At 37.2% G+C, this 24,445-nt stretch overlaps 1 protein-coding gene across 1 annotated transcript in view; it reads left to right on the top strand.

Annotated features, from left to right (window-relative positions):
• LOC137621201 (acylglycerol kinase, mitochondrial-like) overlaps nucleotides 1-24,445 on the top strand; it is an 85,266-nt gene that overhangs the window by 24,735 nt on the left and 36,086 nt on the right. Inside the window, exons 3-4 of the mRNA XM_068351609.1 lie at nucleotides 7,691-7,903; nucleotides 19,729-19,879. Coding sequence (XP_068207710.1) covers nucleotides 7,691-7,903; nucleotides 19,729-19,879 — 364 coding nt within the window. The remainder of the gene's footprint in view (nucleotides 1-7,690; nucleotides 7,904-19,728; nucleotides 19,880-24,445) is intronic.

The raw sequence follows: 24,445 nt of genomic DNA, 5'->3' as shown, positions 1-24,445 counted from the left end.
TTGGCGGAAGCGCGTTGACAAACCGAATGATTTCCTTACATTATATTGCCGAGTAATCTTATTACAGCATTCCCATAATCGAAACACCGAGTAACGATATTAAGTGTTTTAGTGGTCTGTATCATTAGTTATGAGATTAGTACAACTTACCGTAAAGTTAAGAAAAAAAAAGTCTGATGACGTTATATTTCTTCTGGCGGAAGGCGAGAGGCAAATCGAGTGATTTTCTTCCGATCCGTTACTATTCCCATAATCGAAACATCGAATAAGGATATAAAGAATTTTTTTTATAATTTTCAAAGAAATATGAAGATTTAACTGTATTAAAAATCAAAATACGGGGGGAGAGAGAGAGAGAGAGAGAGAGAGAGAGAGAGAGAGAGAGAGAGAGAGAGAGAGAGAGAGAGAGGGGGGGGTGCGTATTCCGTGTATAACTAATAATAAGGTCTATCAACGAACTGTATGGAAAATGTGATACCCTATAATATATTGGCGCTGTTGTAATATTCACTATGAAGAGATTTCGAATATCAAGAAAATTATATAAATCAGTGTTATTCGTACTATATGTGCGCATACTGTAATCGTAATACTGCAGCGTCACCTTGAGATCAGCTGATCTCCCAACCAAAAGTAAATCAAAAGTAATTGTTGATTATTGAAATGCTCAAGAAATTAAAAAAAATATGAACGTGCTTTAATAAACAAAAATTAAACACAATAATGTCTAATGAAATATGAAGGCTTAATATTGAACGAAAAATTGAATACTGTATGAAGCTTTAGAATTAACTACCCGTATGCGATTGACAGAGCGAGTACACACACACACACACACACACACAGAAAGAGCTACAACGATTTCGCATGATACCTAATAATAAGAACTGTAGGGAAACTGAATTTCTGTAACATATTGGCGCTGATGTAATATTCATCTTGAAGATATTTCTAATATGTTGAGAAATAAAAAAAGTGCCAAAAGTCTGATGACGTTATATTTCTTCTGGCGGAAGGCGAGAGGCAAATCAAGTGGTTTTCTTCCGATCCGTTACTATTCCCATAATTGAAACATCGAATAAGGATATAAAGAATTTTTTTAATAATTTTCTACGAAATATGAAGATTTAACTGCATTAAAAATCATAATACGGGGAGAGAGAGAGAGAGAGAGAGAGAGAGAGAGAGAGAGAGAGAGAGAGAGAGAGAGAGAGAGAGAGAGAATTTAAACTTGCGATGAAATCTACGGATGTTTACGAACATGTTTGGACTTCCGTCAATTTGTGTTCGTATCTCTGGATGTTTGTAACACGGATGTTCGTATCTTGGGGAGCGTCTGTATATATATGTATATATATATATATCCATCCATATACCAAAGGCACTTCCCCCAATTTTGGGGGGTAGCCGACATCAACAAGAACAAAACAAAAAAGGGGACCTCTACTCTCTATGTTCCTCCAGCCTAAACAGGGACTCAGCCGAGTTCAGCTGGTACTGCTAGGGTGCCACAGCCCAACCTCCCACATTTCCACCACAGATGAAGCTTCATACTGCTGAGTCCCCTACTGCTGCTACCTCCGCGGTCATCTAAGGCACCGGAGGAAGCAGCAGGGCCTACCGGAACTGCGTCACAATCGCTCGCCATTCATTCCTATTTCTAGCACGCTCTCTTGCCTCTCTTACATCTATCCTCCTATCACCCAGAGCTTTCTTCACACCATCCATCCACCCAAACCTTGGCCTTCCTCTTGTACTTCTCCCATCAACTCTTGCATTCATCACCTTCTTTAGCAGACAGCCATTCTCCATTCTCTCAACATGGCCAAACCACCTCAACAAATTCATATCCACTCTAGCCGCTAACTCATTTCTCACACCCGTTCTCCCCCTCACCACCTCGTTCCTGACCCTATCTACTCGAGATACACCAGTCATAGTCCTCAGACACTTCATCTCAAACACATTCAATTTCTGTCTCTCCATCACTTTCATTCCCCACAACTCCGATCCATACATCACAGTTGGTACAATCACTTTCTCATATAGAACTCTCTTTACATTCATGCCCAACCCTCTATTTTTTACTACTCCCTTAACTGCCCCCAACACTTTGCAACCTTCATTCACTCTCTGACGTACATCTGCTTCCACTCCACCATTTACTGCAACAACAGACCCCAAGTACTTAAACTGATCCACCTCCTCAAGTAACTCTCCATTCAACATGACATTCAAGCTTGCACCACCTTCCCTTCTCGTACATCTCATAACGTTACTCTTACCCACATTAACTCTCAACTTCCTTCTCTCACACACCCTTCCAAATTCTGTCACTAGTCGGTCAAGCTTCTCTTCTGTGTCTGCTACCAGTACAGTATCATCCGCAAACAACAACTGATTTACCTCCCATTCATGATCATTCTCGTCTACCAGTTTTAATCCTCGTCCAAGCACTCGAGCATTCACCTCTCTCACCACTCCATCAACATACAAGTTAACTACCACGGCGACATCACACATCCCTGTCTCAGCCCCACTCTCACCGGAAACCAATCGCTCACTTCATTTCCTATTCTAACATATATATATATATATATATATATATATATATATATATATATATATATATATATATATATATATATATATATATATATATATATATATATATATATGGTGCAAACAAGCACAATGTCGTACTTCCTTGTTATCTTGAAAAGGTTCCACAATGATGTAAGACGTGTTTGAAAACTTGGTGTATAATTGTAGATATTACAAAAAACGTTTAGAGCTTTCGTCCATCATCTGTGGACTTGGTCACTAAAATGTTTATAAAGATGATGGTGAGATAGGAGTATATGTGATTCCATGTAAGGATTGTGAGGAATGCTACATCGGGGAGAGCGGCCGCTCGTTGGAAGAGAGGAAAAGGGAACATATTGCAGCTTGCAGGTCGGGGAACTACTATAGTGCCATAGCCCAACATACTTGGGAGAAAAGTCATGCAATAGCCTTTAACAAGGCAGAAATTGTTTACAGGTGTCGTGACAGGGCAATCAGGAGAACGATAGAAGGTGCTGTGATCTCTTTGAACAAGACTTTTGACGGTAACAGGGGAATAGTAGAAGATGAAAACATCAGTGAAGAAATATGTAGGCGAAGCAAAATTCGTAACTGTAGGAATATATGTGCCAAGATAAGAGATGCTTCCTCCTCTGTCCCTCCTTCACAGGTGCATCCTCCCCAGACAGTGCAAGTGACAAACGACCAGAACTACCAAAACATCGAATTGGCTCGTGACCATCGTAACATACCACCCAGATCTCAAAGAATTTTGGAAAGGACAAGGGCCCAACAACCTGAAATCGTTTTGTAATTGATTTTAATCTGTTTTAACTATATGGCTATGTATTTGAATTGTTTATGTATTTCTGTTTTTCCTTATATCAGTACCTGACTTGTAATTTTATAAACATTTTAGTGACCAAGTCCACAGATGATGGACGAAAGCTCTAAACGTTTTTTGTAATATCTACAAATATACACCAAGTTTTCAAACACGTCTTACACCATTGTGAAACCTTTTCAAGATATATATATATTTATATATATATATATATATATATATATATATATATATATATATATATATATATATATATATATATATATATATATACATATATATATATATATATATATATATATATATATATATATATATATATATATATATATATATATATATATATATATATAAACAGATTTTTTATTTTTGCTCCTGTCTCTGTTACCTAATCTCCATGAATAAGGATAGCTTACAGTATGTAGGTATGTATGTATGTATGTATTTATGTGTATATGTATATATATATATTATATATATATATATATATATATATATATATATATATATATATATATATATATATATATATATATATATATATATATGTGTGTGTGTGTGTGTGTGTGTGTGTGTGTGTGTGTGTGTGTGTGTGTGCCTAATATTGTTTTACTTGGTTTCTATCACAGTATAAGCATTGTGTTAATGAATGAACACATTTCAGTAAGTGTACAATACATATACACTCTTGTACATAGTAAAACTACAGTACACATAACATGAGTCATCACCACACTTATGTGTACATATAATACATATATACTTTAACCACAATACACTGTTGTTCTTGTCTAACAACACTTGCTGATATTGTGGTGTATATTACTGTAATATATGTATAGTACAGCTTAATTATTCAACGTAACACTCTTAAATGATCGCTTTTTTGGACAGGTCCTCACACCATTCAAACTCACTGTACACGTAGCCTTGATTTACATTACAATCCACCCTCGTTTTTTGCGAGGGTTAGGTAACAGAGACAGGCTGAAAAAGTGAAAATTTGTGAATGCCTGATGGCCTAGGGTTGGATAACTCCTAAACTAAGAAGTCACTGCCCCTGGCCTAAGAGCGTGTGCCCGAGCAGCTGATTAACACCCTAAGTACTGCTATTATTATTGGTTATATGAATATCTTCTCTCTCTCTCTCTCTCTCTCTCTCTCTCTCTCTCTCTCTCTCTCTCTCTCTCTCTCTCTCTCTCTCTCTCTCTCTCTCTCTCTCTCTCCAGTAAGTGAAAATATTGGCAATCGTGACCACAAAATAATTAGGTTTCAGGTAAATATTCCTCATTTAAAGGAACTGAAAATTATAAAAAAGCCAGACTGCATACGAAGTGACTGGATAAAACTGAAGGAATACAAGAGTTTACAATACAACAAAACAGGGAACATAATATACAATGGGACTCCTTTGTAGAAATACATAAAGAAACAAGGGCTAAATGTATACCACATGGAAAAATTTTACCAAATGGAACTCCACAAGCTAAGTTTATCAACAGAGCAATAGCCAATGCATTAAGAAGTACAGACAAGAAACATAAATCAACGGGTCCACAGCCTTCAATTCATGAAATTTCTGAGCACAAGAATTTAAGCTGAAAATTAGATAAACTAGCTAGAAAGGTCTAGATCAGTGAAGAGAAATGAGTGGCTTCAGCTAGTAAAGAAAACCCAAAAGATATTTTGCATATGTAAACGATAAAAACCAGTCAAAAACAACATTAACCCATTAATGGACTCTGAGGATAATCTTATAGCAAATGATTTGGAAAAAGCTGAACTGAGGAATGCATATTTCATAGATGGTATTCACTAGGGAAGAATCAACGACCCTCCCCAAACCAACTATCAAATATGAAGGGCCACAACCAATAAATGGAATCACCTATAAAATGGATGATTTCAAAAAGAAAATAAAAGTACTTAATCTAAGGCACCAAGTCCAGAGGATCTTCATCTGAGAGATTATAGAACTAGAAGAAGAGATAACCCCACACTTTTACAAAATGTTCCGAAAGACAGCCAATGAAAGAAAGGCACCACAAGGATGTAACCTAGGCAATGTTTTTCTAATCAACAAGAAGGGACCAAAAGAAGAACCTGACAACTACAGACCTGTGTGTCTAACAAATGTCTTGCAAAATTTTTAATAAATTATCGTAGACTCGGTAATAAAACATATGGAGAAAAACAATTCTGATAAACAGCTAACCTAGTTATAGACAAGAGAGATCGTGTGTGACAAATCTTTTGGAATTTTTCCACAACATGTTTACCATTTATGACAAAAGCAGGGCAATAGACATCATATACAGTACAGTACCTATGAGCAAACTTGGAAAAGATGACTCAGATACATACCAATTCGACTTGAATACATAATCAATTCCGCTTCTTCGTCTGTCAGCTACATCAGCAAAGGTTACTCAAACAAGGTTTAGCCCACTAGTTTTTATAAATTTTTAGGGCTAAGATCAATAAGATATTGAATAAGAGTAAGACTTTGGAAAATTGTGTATTTAACAAATAGAATTGATTGTTGAATTTTCAATTACATCAGTGTTGGAAGTGAACTGAGCAGGAAAATTACCAAGTATGTTAGTTTAATTGGAACAAGTTAATTTAATGGAATAAATTGTGAAATCGTAAAAGATAGATTCATTCAATTAGTATACAGCTTGGTTGACCAGATAAGTGTTAGTTATAGGACAAAATGTTGGACATTTATTGGAAATTTTATCTTTTGTCCAGTATTATTTTAGAACTTCATTCTTTAGATTCTATTAACAGTTTCTTAAAATGGCCTTGTGATCTTAATCAAACGATTGACTTTTTAACTTATCTGGATTGTATTTGTACTTGATTCTATTGTAAGTTGGTAAAGTTTTTACTGATTTGTATGTAACTCAGAAAATAGTTTCATTAGTTATTGATCAAGTCCATATCTGATGCACATAAACATTCTCTGATTTGTTCTCTATTCGTAGCCTTGTTTTAGAAATGGAGACAATTTCCGAAATGATCTAACAAACCTCTTATCAGAATGTATTTTGATGCTTTGAGATCACTTTTAAGATGACTTCCAATTTTTATTGTAAAACCTTCAAGTTCTTGTAACTACCTAGAAATACCAATGACTATGCTGACAAAAAGTTCCCAGTATAAGGTAGATTAGATATTTTCCAACAAAGTGGGCATATCTTTATCTAGTTGCATGGTCGATATGCATGATAGATTATATGTCATCGAATGCACATGTGAGTTTTTTATGTAACCTATAAACAATTGAAACTATTCATCATCATTCATTCTTATGCCAGGTCTTCCTTTTATGGGGTTAGGCATGAAATGAATTATCTATGCTCTTTTCTGTCTTGAACTATCAGATCTAGCCATTCATGTATCCCCCTTTTCATGATTCCCTTGGTCTTCATACTGGTCTTCTTGTCACTTCCATATCTACTGCTTTTCTGACCAACTATTTCTCATCCATGTTCATTATTTGCCGTCATCTAGATTTTTTTTATTACTGAACCATTTTTTTCCAGCTTTATATATTGTACTCTACATTTATGTTTGAATTCCTTATTCACCAGGCAATCTTCCTACTGTGCTTTAGTCAGGAACCTTAACAGTTGATGGTCACATTTCTTTAAGATGTTTTCCAATCCTTGTCAGTGCCCATTTGATGTATCCTTCGTAAGTCACTTGCTCCTTCTGCTAATGGGACATTCAATACAAGTGCAGCTATCTCTCAAATTAATCCATGCTGTACAGTTACCTCTATCTTATTGCTCTTTCGAATCATGTTTCACAGTACAGCATGTCTTTAGGGTAAAAGAAATGTTTTACCTCTTCTGAAACCTTAGGCAGTGTTAATTCCAAGTTTAATGTATATCTTTGCATAAACTTAGACCTTATAAATTCATGGAACAACTTCAGTATTTGTTTACAAGGGTTTGCAAATCACAGTATAATTAATACTTGACTGCTGCTTTAGCTGCTCAGGAGAAAGATCATACCTGATATCATTGATATCATATTTCAATCTTGTGGCACTGAAGGGTTTTTCTAATTACCTGTTCATGGCAATCAGTTAAAGTGGTTGATACTTCTTTGCAAACAGTAAAAATGTCTTAGTGATTAAAATCCTGTGAAATTTACATTAGGTTTTAAAGATGTGAAGTTTTCTGAATTTGTGGAAGCATAGAAGGTATAATTGCTATTTTTTTTGTAATTGCATATTTGTATAAGGTTTGCATCCTCTTCCATTCACAGGTATTAACTGGTTTGTTGCGACGTTCTGATAAAAAAGAAGCCGTGCAGCGTCTTCCACTTGGGGTTTTGCCTTTGGGTGACACTAATTCAGCTACTTCTGCAATTCTTGGAATTAAAGGTAACCCCAAGCCAAGACATCTAGCTGAGGCAACAATGTCCATCATCCATGAAATAAAAAGGCCTTTGGATGTAATGGAAGTGACACCAATCCAGGTAGGTACCACATTGTCAGGATTTTTCATTAAGTTCTTTTCATGGAAAAAATAAATTTCAATAGTTTTGTTGTGTTCAGAACAGAGATTTTAATGTTAAAGTTTGTCATGTTTGGTAATGATTCTCTGTAGGAGGCTAACTCCTATAATATACAAGGGACAATACATAATAATTAGTACTAAAGTTGTTTTTGGAGTGCGCCTTTACTGTTTCATCAGTAATCTTAAATTTCATCTCATCTAGCTGCCCAACATCTTTCTTTTAACTCTGCCTTAACTTTCACCGCTCATTATAATACATTTAGTGCATGTATTATAATTTAATTTTATCCTATTGTATAATCTTTTTTAAAACATTCTCAATGTTGTTGATTTTACTTAACTGCAAATTTTACACAAATATTGCATTTTTTATAGTTTGGTTTAGTTCTTTTTGTACAGTATATGAAAATACACTCAATGATGTAAGAATTTAAAGAGTGGTAAACACTGTCAGTGATGAAAGTTATATGAACAGTGACTGAAGAGTACTTTACGGTAGGATACAATTAGACTGACAATGATCAGGCTTGACAATAGTTTCTATGCAATGTAATGGCTGCAAAATCTTTTTTAATCTTTTTTTTTGCATAGAAGGTATGGACAAAATACTACCTCTTTAATAACCATATTCCAATCCTTGAAATAAAAATGGAATAAGAAAATATAATTGAACATAACCTTAAAAGTTATAATAACCCCAGATAATGAAAGTTAGACTGCTATATTACTAGGAAAATAGATGGGAGATGAGTCATTGGTTTGGACACCAAACCAACCTTAAGAGTTGCTGTTTTCCTTATAAAAATGTATAGAGTTATGGTTAGCAAAGGATAAGTTGCTACCCAAGAGGAGAAAGCATTTTTTTATTCATAGGAACCTTTGCTGAAAATTAATAGAGTAAAGCCTCCTTGTTGATGGAAGAAGGGGATCTAGAGGAGAAACTGGGTCAATTTTGCTAATCGGATCAAGTAATTGTTTATTGTTAGAAAAGGTATCAAGATGAAAATTATTAAGCCTTGTTGATTAGGCCTATTAAGCATTGGAATGAGGAAGTTTTATAAGTGTTTTTTTTTCCCAGGAGGTTATTCATCCCTTCATTATCACTCACTCACTTTTAGGATTGGCTAAGTTGTCAAGTGTATGATCTTTGAAGATAACTTAACAAAGCAATCTTGCATCCTCTGTTGGGTTGATTGTATGATGTAAAGTATAGTACTGTATTGTTCTTGCTATATAAATATATCAACCTACCTAGAGAGCTGAGCTGTTTGATACATAAGATGTGCAGATGAAATAAGTCATCATTGATTTGTATTTGAGTACAATATTTGTCAACTGGAGAGCAATTGTTAAACCTGATCAAGAAGAGTAATGAAATGAGAAGTTGTGTTCCTGAACCTCCTGGAATCCAGTGTCTACCCATCTCAATTCTTGCAGACAGCAGCAGGAAATATACTGTGCTGGCAATATTTGGATTTAGGTATATAGCAATCCTTCAACTTGATTTTCTCAAACCTGTTGTGCATATTAAAATTCTGTTTACTTTCTCCAGAGGTTTACTGTACATTTTGCTTGGGTCATGATTCCTAAGCAGTTTATCAAAATAATTTTTATTCATTGATATCAGTTTAATCCATGGTTTTCATGTTTTCTAGTTCATGAGCCAGTGATAAAAAGAGAAATTTCATCTATTAGGCATTGCCGCTTTCTGCTGGTTGTCTTGAATTACTGACATTAATGTATATGTCATGAATAAAAAGAGTGATTTTATCATTTTGCAGTTACTTCCAGTCATCAGTTGCCTGAAATCACTGGCTCTGCTAGTGTCATCTTAGTGGTCAACTTTTTTATCACTAAAAATTTAGCTTTTTGCTGTGGTGGTTGCTTCCAAGTATTCGGAAGGATATAGATAGACAGTAAGCAGTACAAGTTAGGGCCACCAAACTAGTTCCAACACTAAGACAATGTGGATATAGACGGAGGATGGAACATTTGAACTACAAACGGATACAAACTGGAATTGAAAAGATACAACACCACTCAATGTGGCAATTTCTTTACATATAAAATAGAAAATACTTGGTATAGACTTTCAGCAGCTGTAATAAACATTAACTCTGTAAATACGTTCAAGAATAAGTTAGAGAAGATCATGTGAGCTGTCCAAAGGCTGAAACTAAATCGCTCTACCAAAGAGCAAATGGAGTCTCTGCGGATGGACTAGAAATTCTTTGAGACATTCAAAATCCTTGTAATTCCATTGTCTTCTCAGCATTAAAATTTTCATCAGTGGCAACAATGTTGGGAATCTACTCAGTGATTATCTTTCGAGTTCTGAAGAACCTTGAATGGCAACAAAATTTAGTAATTCTAGTAAGGATCCTGCTTGTTCCTGTCACCAGAGATTCGGATGGTTGTTTATTCTGTGAATCAGGTTTGTGATGGGGGTCTACTTTACAGTACTACTCTGTGAAAGGATCTTCGATTTTGAAAGATGGGGAATAGTGTAGTTTCCCTTGTGTTAAATGCTATTTTTTTTTTTTACCAACAAGGTTTCACTAGCCCTTGCCGGAAGGACAGTCATTTTAATATCTCGTAACTCTACAGAAATCACATAACAGCCCAACTAGAAAGGCACTTATTCTATAACATTAATGAGACTGGTAATAAAGGGTTTTTTGGGACTGAAGAAAGTTATATAGGAACCCTATCAAATCTTGTGCTAGGAAGGCTCAATGTGATATCTAACAGCCTCAGTATGACAGATCAGATACTACCACCAGAGTGATTACTGAAATTAGGGATTTTCAAGGCCTTTTGGCAATTGTGGGACATGGCTATAGTGGATCTACCCCTGACAAGCTGAAACTGCAGATTTCTTATATAGTGCTCCATCCAACTAACCTAGCAAGACCTAGAAGCCTGGAAGATAGATGCAATGTAGCATCCATGAGTTGACCTCGACATCCATGCATTCCCACCATTTATCCTCTGCAGACAAGTTATGGAATAGCTCTGCATCTCTTAGAAATCAAGGGTGACTGTAGTTGCCCTGCTTTGGCAACAGCATGAGGGGTTCATGGATCTGATATCTTTCTTGGTTAACAATCTCAGGTGCAACCAACCTTAGAAGATGATCCTGAAGGAACTTAATTAGTTGAAGGAGTTCATTGAGCACCTTCATTTTTATACCTTCAGGTTATCTGTTAGGGTTATAGACAAAGAGTTCTTACAGAACTAAGAACATTAACATGTAACAGGTCAAGCAAACCAGATTTTGTAAATGGCTCACAAGTGATGATCAAATCAACTACTACTATTTCCATTGTTGCAGATTGCTGACCTACTCATCTTTCTTTTCCAATGCAAGAAACTGTCTGTTTATGCCATAGAGATCTAGGGCTGCAAAAGTCCTCAAACATCTTAGACATTTAGGATAGAAAAGGCTCATTCAAAACTTTTAAAAGGAGTTACCTCCTGTTTATTGGTGTATTCCAATAAGTTTAAACTGTTGAGTTGGCAGAAACAAACAAGTGTATCAGGAGCTGATGTGTATTTAATCTCTACCAATCAAAGATGTGAATCTAATCTCTACCAATCAAAGATGTAAATTTAATCTCTACCAATCAAAGATGTAAATTTAATCTCTACCAATCAAAGATGTGAATTTAATCTCTACCAATCAAAGATGTAAATTTAATCTCTACCAATCAAAGATGTAAATTTAATCTCTACCAATCAAAGATGTGAAAAATTGAAAAAGCCAAAATAACAATTTTGTAATGTGATAAATGATATAGATAAAGTCTGAAAGTTTTGAAAATGCCCTGACAAGTCCATGGAAGTAAAGTTCCAAAGTATGAATAAAATATACACGAAACAGCAGAAATTTTACATAAATATCATAATAGATCAATAAATCTTTATACAATTTTACAAGAAAACACGAATAAAAATGTAATGTTTACATATGCTGTGGTTAACCACAAATTGTGTCAGCAAACAAGTTGGCCTGTATATTTTTTATAAGGCAGTATTCCAGTACTGTATGTAAGTTACACTATACTACAGCCAATATTGTATAAGCGAAACTAATCTCCAGAGAAATATGTAACTTTTTGAGGACTTCTTTTACTCTGACATAGACCAGAAACTTAAACTTGTCACAACAAAATTACAAGCGTAAAGTCTGTTAAAGAACTACTCAACGAGCATTAAAATAAGTAAGTAATTTAAAGAGACAATAATCAAAACTGGCTCTAAAAATGTTTACAAAATACTTTAGATACCAATTAATGCCATTTACCAAGTTAGAGATTAACGAAACATACAATAGTTTTCTACAGAAAACAGGAGTTGCATTCTCGACCATGTATAGAAAATATTTGTTTGTCAAAATCAACCATTTCTATAAATGCAGAAGTAATAAATCAGATTTATAATATATGATAGTATGAGTTTTTTGATCCACCAAAAAGTCACTACTATTGTACTGTAGAACCCTCGGTATGTTGGAAAACCATTATATGTCTACCGGATATCACCATACCAAATAATAAAGATTGTATACAGTGTCACTATATACAGAGTTATAGACAGTTCTCTACAAGATGCATATACCATGATTGGACGGGTGTAGACCATCGGTTTGCTATTGAGGATGGTTTGCACTTCAGCATTCCGGACATGATCATCGGAACTCTTCAGAGGATTCATTATTACACCCAAAGGCCATTGGGTACAGTAGTAGTTCTTGTCCTTAAGTGGGGCCACATCTCCTTTGACGAGGTCATGGCAATGCTCGATCTAATTCTGCCGTTGGTGTAATAACGGTAAATACTCCTTTTTCCGAGATCAGAAGATATTTGTAAAAGCTTTCACATGTTTCCACTCTGGAACACATGAGTCACTTTTGTTGAAGTCTCCTAATTGATCTGATGTGAAGATATAACAACATAGCTGGTGTTAAGATTAATGGGTTTTCTGGATCTACTGATACAGATGCTAGAGGCCTGTGTTTAGTACGTCATGTGTTGGGCTTTTTCATGTATTGTTTAACAGTATGGAGTCTAGAATCCTCCTGGTGATGCCAATCATCCTTTCCCACGCTCCTCCCATGTGCGATGAATTGGGTGGATTAAAGATCCAAATAATATCAGACAAGAAGTTCCTGAACGGTCTATCCTCGACATTAATAGAGTTTATTCTGAGCTTGCCGACTGCACCAATAAAATTAGTTCCACGGTCAGAGCGGAATATTTTCACTTGAGCTCTTAGAGCTGTAAATCATCTGACTGCGTTGATAAAAGCTGAGGAGCTCATTTCTTCTATAAGCTCAATATGAATGGCTCTAGTTACTGGGCAAGAGAAAAGTATAGCCCGACGGTTGAAGTTAGCATATTTACCACGAATCCTACGTAAAACAATTGTACATGGTCCAAAGGCAACTACTCCTACATTAGTAAATGGAGGTGATGGTTCAAGATGATCCTCTGATAAATCAGACATGATTTGATGCTCAGTCTTTCCTCTTAGCTTGCCACATGTCACACACTTTTGAATGAATGATGAAATCAAGCGTTTCGTTCCAACACTCCAGAATCCAGTGGATCTAACTGTTCCATCAGTGAAGTGTCTACCTTGATGTCTTACTTTACTGTGGTAGTGTCTGACTAATAGCGTTGCTATATGATGACATCCTGGTACAATTATGGGGGCTTCTTTTCTTTCAAACTCAAGTCAGAATCTGTCTATACCTACATTGTGTGGAGGTGTAGCACATGTCTTCTTTATGTCCGCATTTATGTGAAATTCCTTATCTCTGTCTGGAATGACAAGCTGAAACTTAGTCTCAGAAGCTTCCTCCTGTTGCAAAGTAAGATGTTTTGGTCCAAATAGCCATTCACTATTGTGAATTTCATAGCTTGAAATGATCTAGTTGCTGAATCAGCTAAATTATGATGCATTGGCACATAGTTCCATTGGCTGGAATCAGAAAATTTTCTGATGCGCTCCACTCTGTTTGCTACGTAGGTGTAGAGTCTCGTGCTTTCATTGTTGATATAACCTAAGACAACTTTACTTTCTGTGTGGTACTTGACTGTTTCTATGTTTAGATCGGGGTCATCAGTAATGCACTGTGCAATCTCTATAGCTAACTCGGTTGCGCATAATTCCAGACGTGGAATGGTATGGCCACCAGTTAGTGCAACCTTTGCTTTCCCGAGAACGAAACCCAAACTGGGTGTACCACTGACTTTCGGTTGTATGCAACAGCAGCTATGGCCTTTTTGGATGCCTCAGAGAAGACATTAAGCTCCTTGGAGACAGATTTACTGAGGTAAGGCACATAAGTACGCAATATGCGTAATATTTCAAGTTCCTGCAGGGTGTCTCTCCAAGATTTCCACTCTGGCTGTCTCGTCTGAGAGGGTGTTGGTCCCAATCAACAGTTTCTGAAACTAGCTTTCTGAGTAAAAGTTTGCCATGTATTAAAATTGGAGCTAGGAATCCGAGCGGATCATAGATGGTGTAAACTGTAGAAAGTATTCCTCTCTGTGTTATAGGGTTATCTTCAGATGACAACAGAAACAAATACTTGTCAGTATTTACATCCCAGCTTAATTTTAGACTAAGTTGTAAAGTCTTACTGTCGGCCTCTAGGTCTAGGTCCTTCAGGTTTGAAGCTAGGTTGTTGGCCAGAAAGGCTTTCATGACTTCCTCAGAATATGAGGCGATTTTGTGAAGCCTCAGGTTCCTATACATGGCTAGTGCTTTTTGTTTATCTTTTATGAGATTGACAGCTTCCTCTTTCGTAGGGCATGATGTAAGGCCATCGTCTACATAGGAGTTTTTTGACACAAATTGTGTTACCCGGTTGCCGAAATCTTTTCCTGATGCCTGAGCAGTTTTCCAGAGTCCAAGGGTAGCAACGGCTGGTGATGGACTGTTTCTGAACACATGAACTCTCATGCGGTATTCGACAAGGTCATTTTCAATGTCGTTATCTTTATGACTCAGGAATCACGGATAGTTGCGGTGGTCTTCTCTTACAAGGAAACAGTGAAACGTACTGGATATCAGCTGTTACTGCCCCCATTTCTTTGCGGAAACGTATATGCATTCATAAAAGATTGTTGATTAGGTTTGGGCTTACCAACAAGACACTGTTAAGCAATACCTCATTACATTTAGCATAGGAGTCAAACACACACCTGATCTGGTCAGGTTTCTTCAGGATGGTGGACACCAAATAATGGTAAGTACTAGCACTCTTCGTGATCTTTGAGTGATGGAGTAAGCTCTGCATGATTAGTGTTAAAAATCTTACTCATGAATTTGAGAAAGTGTTCCCGTTTTATCGGGTTTCTCCATAGACTGGCATCTAATAGCATGGCATGATGAAGAGGTTGCTGTTTGTTGTTTGGCAGAGGCTAGTGTGGTACACGGAACGGTAACGGTGCTACCCTACTACCACTGGCGTTTCACAAATTCATTGATCATTTGCTTTAAGAGCATTTTGTCCTCATAAGACATTGCTGACTTGTCATCCTTTGTTTTCTAAAATATAGATGAATGTATGTTCTGTTTTGTGAGTTCCGAGTAGTTTTCTTTGATATCAAACTTGTAGGTATAAGGTTCAAACGTTGATGGCTGTCCACTTGGTAAAATGTTGGTTAATTTGATATTGAGTACAAGTGGAATGGGTTGCTTCTTGATACAAGTTTCTCCTATAACCACCCATCCTAGTTTTAGCTGCTGAGCATATGGAGCTCTTTGTGGACCAAAGCGCTGGTCAGTCACATGGTGTGCCTCTCAAAGATCTTTTCCAATTGACAGTAGAATTTGACAGTTATCATCGACAGGTGGAATGTTGTCTCCGATATCCGTCAAGTGTAGGAATTTCATCCCGATTTTTGGGCATGTAATCACATTCTATTAAGGTTGGCAGATCTAATCTTGTGTCACCCTGTATTGATTCTACAACAAAGCTTCTCCCTCTTCTGCCTGAAGTAACTACTCTGCCAGAGCATGTCGACGGCATATAGTTTTCTGGCTTGTCCCATATGTTGAATAGGTTGAAGAAGTCAGGTGAGGTGAGAGACCAATTACTTTGGTCATCAATAATGGCATATATTTGCACAACCTTGTCTGGACTGTCCTTGTGGAACACATTCACAAGGTGTATTTTTGCACATAATTTACTGCCATAATATTAAATCCTTGCAGATCTCTGTGCAAGAAGAGTTGACTGTTGTCTTAGTTTCAGCCATTTCTGCAGGCTCCCCACCATGAGCTGCTTGGGGAATGTCCTTTGATAATTTCCCTCCAGTAATATGTAGTGCTTTAGCATGTTGTTTTCTTCTTTATTCCTTGCAAGATATTTTGGTATTGCAGTTTTGCCTTATAGATCTTAGGTTGATTCGCAACACTTGTAGCATACATTATTTTCCTTCAGTAGTTTTTTACATTCTTCTATAGACTGCTCTGAACCCATGCCATTCAGTCAATAGATGATTAGTTTTGTGAAGAATGTTTATGTTCTGTTGCTTGCTAAAACTTTCGGGTTGTTGGTCAACTGTTGCTGTCTTACGGACATTTACTTTGGTGTTGAACTGAGGTACGCTCTGTGGCAAGGCCCCTTTCCCTGATAATGTAATGTTCGACTCAAGGTCAAGACCTGAGTTATTCTTTATCCAACTCATTTCTCTGAAAAGGAAGAAAATTCCTTGAAAGGAGGAAAGGCAACATCTTTCTGGGATTCATACGTAGAAGCTCTCATCACCCACTTCTCCTGAAGTCCATTGGTAATTTACCTACGATAGGTTTGATCCCTGAGGAAGAGTCAAAGTAGGCTAGCAAACATCTTAAGTTTTGGATTTTCCTTATTGTATTCTATTTCAGACAGAATATCAGAAAGCTTGTACAGGCGTTTGTTGTCTTTATTCGTGAGTTTTGGAAACTGCAAGTTTGTTCTTGATGAACGCTTTCACCATTGCTGGGGTGCTGTAACACTCATCAAGTCTCTACCACAGTCTTTGTAAGCCCCAGCTAAGGTTTTATGCGCTGGACAATCTTATACTGGTGGCATGCTTTGATGACTCGGCTCCTAGCCATTTGAACAAAAGATCCAATTGTTCTGAGTCTGACACCTGCAGTTCCCGATGATGCACTTAAAACTTGCCTTCCAAACATGATAGGATTCTGCCCGGTCATTAGTAAGTGCCAGACAATAATTCACTTTGTTAATACGCTACAAAATCATTGTTGTAATATGTTAACATTAAGATTATATTAAGAAAAAATTTACCTTTAGATTAAACTGGTTTAACCACATTTTATATTTATCTTACTAATGCTTAACTTATTAAACTATTTCCTACTATGGATAGCTAGCTAATGGCCATCATTCTTTCACTCATCTTCTCTGTCAACTAAATTAAAAATCTTTGTGTTTATAGCATGTGTAATGAGAGCCATAAGTGTCATATCCTTTCATTCCAAAATGAAGTCTTACTTTTCATATTTTAATTTTTTGCTCTTCTATGCTAAAAGATTACTCTAATAGAATCTTAGCTACTGACACTTATATTCTGCAAGTTCTCATATGAACCATGTAGGCAAACACCTTAGGATATTTAGAATCTGACTTTCTTTTTTATGTCAATTTAAACATCTATATGATTAATGTAGTTGTAATAAAAGAAACCTCTTATAACATGAAAAGAGTTTTCATTTCCATGGGGGATTGGGTTGTCAGTGCACCTCATGAGGCTCTTTTAACTTTTACTTCTTATTGCATTAGCAGAATTTTCTCTTAGTTGCAGATTGGCCCTGAATGGCCTTCCTAGTCCAAGTGCTGGGCCATATTTTCCACATTTCACAAATTCATATCCCATAGTGAGTACCTTCCTCCCTTCCCCTCCATTTTCATTGCTTTAATTATAGCTTACATGGAAAGTGAATTGAACTTGTTCATAATCGTGGGCCCAGGTGGCAGGCACCTACATACTACATTATTGTATATTCTGTCTAACAAAGTAAAGGCTTATGAACCAAGCAACACTAAAGACATGAACATCAGGTTGCTAGTCCACTCCAGGGCAAAGGCCTTGGACATGTCCTTCCACTTGCATCTGTTTATGGTCTTTCTATGCCAGCCTATTCCCACAATGTTTTTCAGGTTGTCAATCCTTCGACTTCTCTTCCTTACCCTGCTTCGTTTGCAATCTCTAGGAACCCATCCTGTTATTCTTCTTGCCCATCTATTATCTGTCATTCTCATTGTATGTCCTGCCCATGTCCATTTTTTTTTTCTTTTTTTTTCTTTTTTTTTTTTTTACAAGTTAGAATATCATCTACTGTACTTTAGTTTTTTCTCGTATCCATGTTGCTTCTTTTCTTTCTCTTAGTGTTATTCCCATCATTATCCTTTCCTTAGATCTTTTATAACTAGCTTATGTTGTAAGGCTCCAAGTTTCAGATGCATAAGTTGATACTGGTGGGAAACATCTGATTATATAGTTTTTTTTAGAGAGAAAGTTAGTTTATGTTACATAATATCTTTTTGCTTAGCAAAAGCTCTCCATTCCAGGTTTATAATTCTTTTAATTTTGGATGCATGTCCTGATGAACACTTACTGTCTGTTCTAACTGCATATATTCATTAGCAATCTCATGAGGTTCATCCATAACCCTTGTGTTTGCCTTTTCAGAGAACATTATTTTAGTTTTACTCATATTACATTTTTAGTCTTACATTTTTGCTTTATGTATTAAAAAAACCTTCTATCATCTTTTGCAATTCCTCCCATGATTCACTAAATATAAGTATGTCATCTGCAGATCTTATGTTCTTAAGGTATTCCCCATTAATATTAATTCTCACATTTTCCCAATCTAAATTCCTAAAAACTTCTAGGCCTGCTGTGAATAATGTAGGAGAGATGGGGTCTCCCTGTCTAACTCCTTTTTTTTATTGGAATTTTCTCACTATCTTCGTGTAGTTTTAGGATTGCCATCCTACCTGTATAGATATCTTCAAGTGTTTTAACATAAGATTCATCTCTTATTTGTCTTTGAAGTGCTTTGTGCTAGTGGGCGTTTAGGTTATAACAGAGGCGATACAGCGGTATAGCTTTCATCACTACTGAAGTTTTCTCAGGGTATTAATGCCTTACATAGTGGTTTGTCATACTGTGTTGATTTTTCCATTAGCTGGTTAATTACATGGATATGGTAATTTGTTGAATACCCTGCCTGATCTCTAGGTTGATTAAATTATTTGTATTCAACCTAATATGATTTTTGTAAATATTTTATATATGGAGATTAAACTTATTGGGTGGTAATTTTCAGGTCTTGTGTCTTATTTTATATGAATTAGTGTAATGATAAAGTTTTTCCAAGCTGTATGTATAGAGCACTCTTGCAGACATTTTGTGTAAAGTTCAGGAATCTTTACTACTATTAAATCTCCTCCATCTATTATTAATTCAAATGTTAGGCCGCCATCTACTGTTTTGCCTCTTTTCATGCCTTTTAATTTTTTCTTAATTCTCTCACTGTTATTTTTGGCACTGGCTCAGGTATTTTATTGTTTGTGTTGGCAAAGTTATTTCTTATATCACTATTATATAGCCTTGTATAATTTTATTTTTTATTTTTATCAATCCATCTCTCTGGTTGATAGTATTTACATTATCCTTTAAAGCAAATATCTGTTGAAACCCTTTACCAAGTCCTTTTTTTCATGAACTTGATGCTTTATATACACATTTACAGCCTTCAGATGCAGACGGCCCTCCAAAACCTGTGTATGCTGCATCACATTTAGAATGGGGAGCTTACAGAGATGCTCGGGAGAGGAATGATGCCTACTGGTATTGGGCCTCACTCAAGAGATACATGACTTATGTGTTTTCTAGCTATAAAGGTATCTATATTAGTCAACTCTTAACCAGTGGTTGTAGGACATTCAAACCGTAAAAGTTTGTTATTTTCGGAATTTTATTCCTCCCTTATATTCTTGTTTCCAGTAATTTTGTGTTTTAGCAGTTTTTTTTTTTTTACTGCTGGAGAGATTTTTGTGGGAATATAATGTTATTGTTATTAGAATTTTGAATATAGTACATATATAAAAATATAAAAAGTAATAGAATAGTAGGTGAACAAGCAGCACTAACTCAGTACAACTACCTATTCAAATGAAATACAGGGAACTGTGATCTAATACAGTACAAACATCATACTTTGATAGCATGAATTTATTATATGTATCCCTTTAACTAAACTTTTAGCATGAATTAACCATGTTAGAAAGCTTTCTGTTTTATAAAGAATACATTTTTTATGATTTTGTTGCATAAGTTGGTTAGAACACGTCATAACACCACATGATGGAACTACACTATAAGACCTACTTTACTCTGCAGTTTTTCCCAGTTAGAGTAGCCAACTTTTAGAATCCATTCACATGAATATCTGAGAGAAGAGACCAAAACCTGTACCCATTGGGCTATTCATAGAACTGGTATGAGCTTAGCCTTTTTCTCTTAATATACTGTAGATTATAATAAGACTTTTGAGTCACATTCTAGATTATCACAGACCTCATCTGTAGGCTTTATTTCTGAAGGAGAGATAAATATTTAAGAAATTGTGTTGGTAGGTGGTAAGATGTCAATGAGAATGAAGGAGATGTAAAAGGCTTATAGTCCTGAACATCAAAAGCTGCATAGAACACAAACACTTACACCTTATCATTTATACCAATGGGTCCAAATTTCCATGGGATGGGATTTGCTGCCATACTTTTCTTTACAAAATACAGTGCATCCATATTCTTGTAGTGTGTAACAACAAAAATCTATGATAATGAACTCCTTTGTTTTTTGCCACTCTCTAACCCAGTCTCAGCCTTTCTCAAAAACTTTCCAGTATATATATGGAAAGTGTTAGTACATTACCATGGACTTAGCTTCAGGATAGTATAATGTTCGTAGTTTTATGATTGGCTCTCTTTGCCCACTGTTCTATTGCAAAATATTTTACAGTATAAGTACTCTGGTCATGTAACAAAATAAATCATAACTTAATTTTCCCAGCAAGACATTGTTTAATAAATTCTTCTATGAAAATTATATGAAAATATTTTTCACAAAAATTCTCTTGTTCATCTTATTTATTGAGTGTTACTGTTCTTGCAAGAATTATGTGTGTGATTAAGAATGAAATCATTTTGATCTGTATTAATTTAGGCATTGAGAAAAATATTCTTATCAGGATTGATGTAGTCATGTATATCAGTGATTCCTTTACTATACAGTATATTCAAAACTGCATCTTTAATTAATAAAGCTTTATGGATCACATTACAACAAATCATTGAGTTTTGTGTATTCGTAGATTTGGTGGGAATAGAGTAAACATATAAAGATAAGAACTTTAAAGATCTTGATTTTGTGGAGACTTTGACAATGGTTTTGTTTGTAATCAAAGTAAGAAAGTAGAGACTGAGAAAAGAAAAAGCTACGTATAACGCTAAACACATATAAGTAATTCACTATAAATAAGCACTTTATTTTATATTAAACCTTTAGATATTAATGTTAAAATAAATATATAAAAACACTTGAATATGGATAAAAATGTGACAAAATCGTAGATAATTTGTATTTTTCCTATCTATACAAACCTTAGCTATTTAATAGGGGTATTACTTTCGGCGTAGCTGAAATGACAAGCCATTAGAATTTTAACGAGGGTTTACTACCCCATCGCTAGTTAGGGGGGGTAGGGGAGGGTAGCTTGCTACACCCCCTCCTCCTCACACACCTGTGCTTGAGCTCACTTTGCTTGGAGGTAGGACTTCAAGGGGGATAGGGCTGGCGGGCAAGTTTGATTGAATAGCTAAGGTTTGTATAGTTAGGAAAAATACAAATTATCTACGAATTTGTCATTTGTTCCGTAACTGACATACAAACCACGCTATTTAATAGGGGCTTTGCCCGGGGGCTCGTTGTTTGAGATACTCAAAAATAAGGAGTCCCTGCACCTCGCTAGAACCTTGCTACTCAAGGACTGCGGCCTACACAAGCTGTGTGTGAAGGTATAATGAAGTGTGACTCGTCCTAGGAAGTTGACCTGAAGTTCTTTAGATGGAAACTTTAGGCTAGGACTCTCCCAATACCACCTCATCAGGGTATGGGGACGTGACAGTATTAGCTTAATACTAGGAACACAAGGAAACCTGGTTTACCTGCAGTGGTTTGAGGTCAGCTATGCAGAGAACCCAGCATGCTGCTTTCCCCAAGAGAGGGGAAGATGAAGAAAAGAATAAGGGCCAGACAAACCTTTTCATTCATGCAGACTAAAACCGGGTAACAATGCCCTCAACCTTCTGCTACTTGTCCAATAAGGAGCGTGAGGTTTCAAACCAGCTGTTGTGCAGCCACCACAAGACCGATAGAGAACGTACCGAGCCTCCTGTGGGTCACGTCTTGCAGGTAGGGTGCTATGAAGGTCGTCTGATGCTTCCACACCCCAGCTTGAAGAACCTGTGTCACTGAGAAATTCTTTTTGAAGGCCAGAGACGTAGCTACACCCCTGACATCATGTGCTCTAGGGCGACGTGATGGAGGAGGTTCTGGATTCAGGGACAGATGAATCACCCTGCGAATCCATGCCGAGATGGTGTTCTTGGTGACCCTCCTCTTAGTCCTCCCTGTGCTAACAAATAACGCTGGCACCTGAGGACGGACTGCAGCCGTTCTTTTGAGACATAGCCTCAAACTCCTTACTGGTCATAGTAGGAGATGGTCTGGGTCATCTGTTACAGAACGAAGACTCGAAATCTGGAAGGAGTCGAACCGAGGATCCGATACTCCCGGATTCTGAGTCTTAGCAATAAACTCAGGGACGAATCTGAACGTTACCTCCCCCCATCCCCTTGAATGGGCGATGTCATACGAGAGACCATGAAGTTCACTAACACGCTTGGCCGAAGCCAAAGCTAGTAGGAACACCCTCTTCCAAGTTAGGTGGCGGTCTGAAGCCTGGCGTAATGGTTCATAGGGAGGTCTCTTAAGAGACCTGAGAACTCGAACCACGTTCCATGGAGGAGGTCTCACTTCCGACTGAGGGCAGGTAAGTTCATAACTTCGTATGAGTGGGGAAAGTTCCAGTGAAGAAGAAATGTCCATTCTTTTGAGCCTGAAGGCAAGACTTAAGGCTGAGCGATAGCCTTTCAACGCCGAGACTGAAAGGCGCATTTCTTCCCGCAAATACACGAGGAACCCCGCTATTGTTGGAATAGTGGCATCGAGTGGAGAGATACCCCTTCCATGACACCAACCACAGAAGACTTTCCACTTTGCCTGGTAGACCGCTGCGGATGACTTTCGCAGATGTCCAGACATCCTGATCGCAGCTTGTTGCAAAAATCCTCTCTTAGCGAGGAGATGCTGGATAGTCTCCAGGCGTGAAGTCGTAGCGAAACTACGCCTTTGTGGAAGATGTTGGCATGTGGTTGTCTGAGTAGATCGTGTCGTGGAGGGAGTTCTCTCGGTAGTTCCGTTAGGAGTTGCGGAAGGTCCGGAAACCATTCCGCGTGATGCCATAGCAGAGCTATGAGGGTCATTGAAAGATTGACCGATATTCTGGTCTTGTTGAGCACCCTCCTCATCAGACAGAACGGGGGAAAGGCGTAAACGTCGATGTTGTCCCACTGTTGTTGGAAAGCATCTTGCCAGAGCGCCTTGGGATCCGGGACTGGGGTGCAATACAGCAGAAGATTGAAGTTCAGAGCTGTTGGAACAGATCCACATTTGGGGAACCCCACAAAGTCAGGACTTTGTTGGGTACTAGATGATCCAAAGACCACTTGGTATTCACTATCTGAGACGCTCTGCTCAGATTGTCGGCGAGCACATTCCTCTTGCCCGGAACAAAACGTGCTGATAGTGGAATTGAGTGGACTTTGGTCCATCTTAGTATCTCTACTGCAAGATGGGATAGCTGCTTCAAAAAGGTACCTCCTTGTTTGTTTATGTAAGCTACTACTGTGGTGTTGTCGCTCATCATCACCACAGAGTGACCCGCCAGGTATTGTTGGAACTGTTGAAGGGCCAGGAAGATGGGGTTCATCTCTAGAAGATTTATATAGAGGCACTTTTCTGATTCTGACCACAGGCCTGAGGTCGTGTGGTGCAGTACCTGGGCTCACCACCCTTTCTTTGAGGCGTCCGAAAACAGCATCAAATCTGGGGGGAGGACGAGAAGATCCATTCCTCTTCGTAGGTTCTCGTCTGTCACCCACCACTGGAGGTCCATCCGTTAAGCAGGTCCCATGACGCAGGGATCATGACATCCGGAGAATCGTAGCTTGATTCCACCGGGACTTGAGTCGCCACTGGAGGGATCTCATCCTGAGGCGACCGTTGGGAACTAGACGAGCCAAAGATGAGAGGTGACCGAGGAGACGTAACCACCATTGGGCTGG

This window comes from Palaemon carinicauda, chromosome 27 (assembly GCF_036898095.1).
Source record: "Palaemon carinicauda isolate YSFRI2023 chromosome 27, ASM3689809v2, whole genome shotgun sequence".
In the NCBI taxonomy this organism is placed as follows: domain Eukaryota; kingdom Metazoa; phylum Arthropoda; class Malacostraca; order Decapoda; family Palaemonidae; genus Palaemon; species Palaemon carinicauda.
This window is presented reverse-complemented; position numbering and strand designations above follow the sequence as displayed.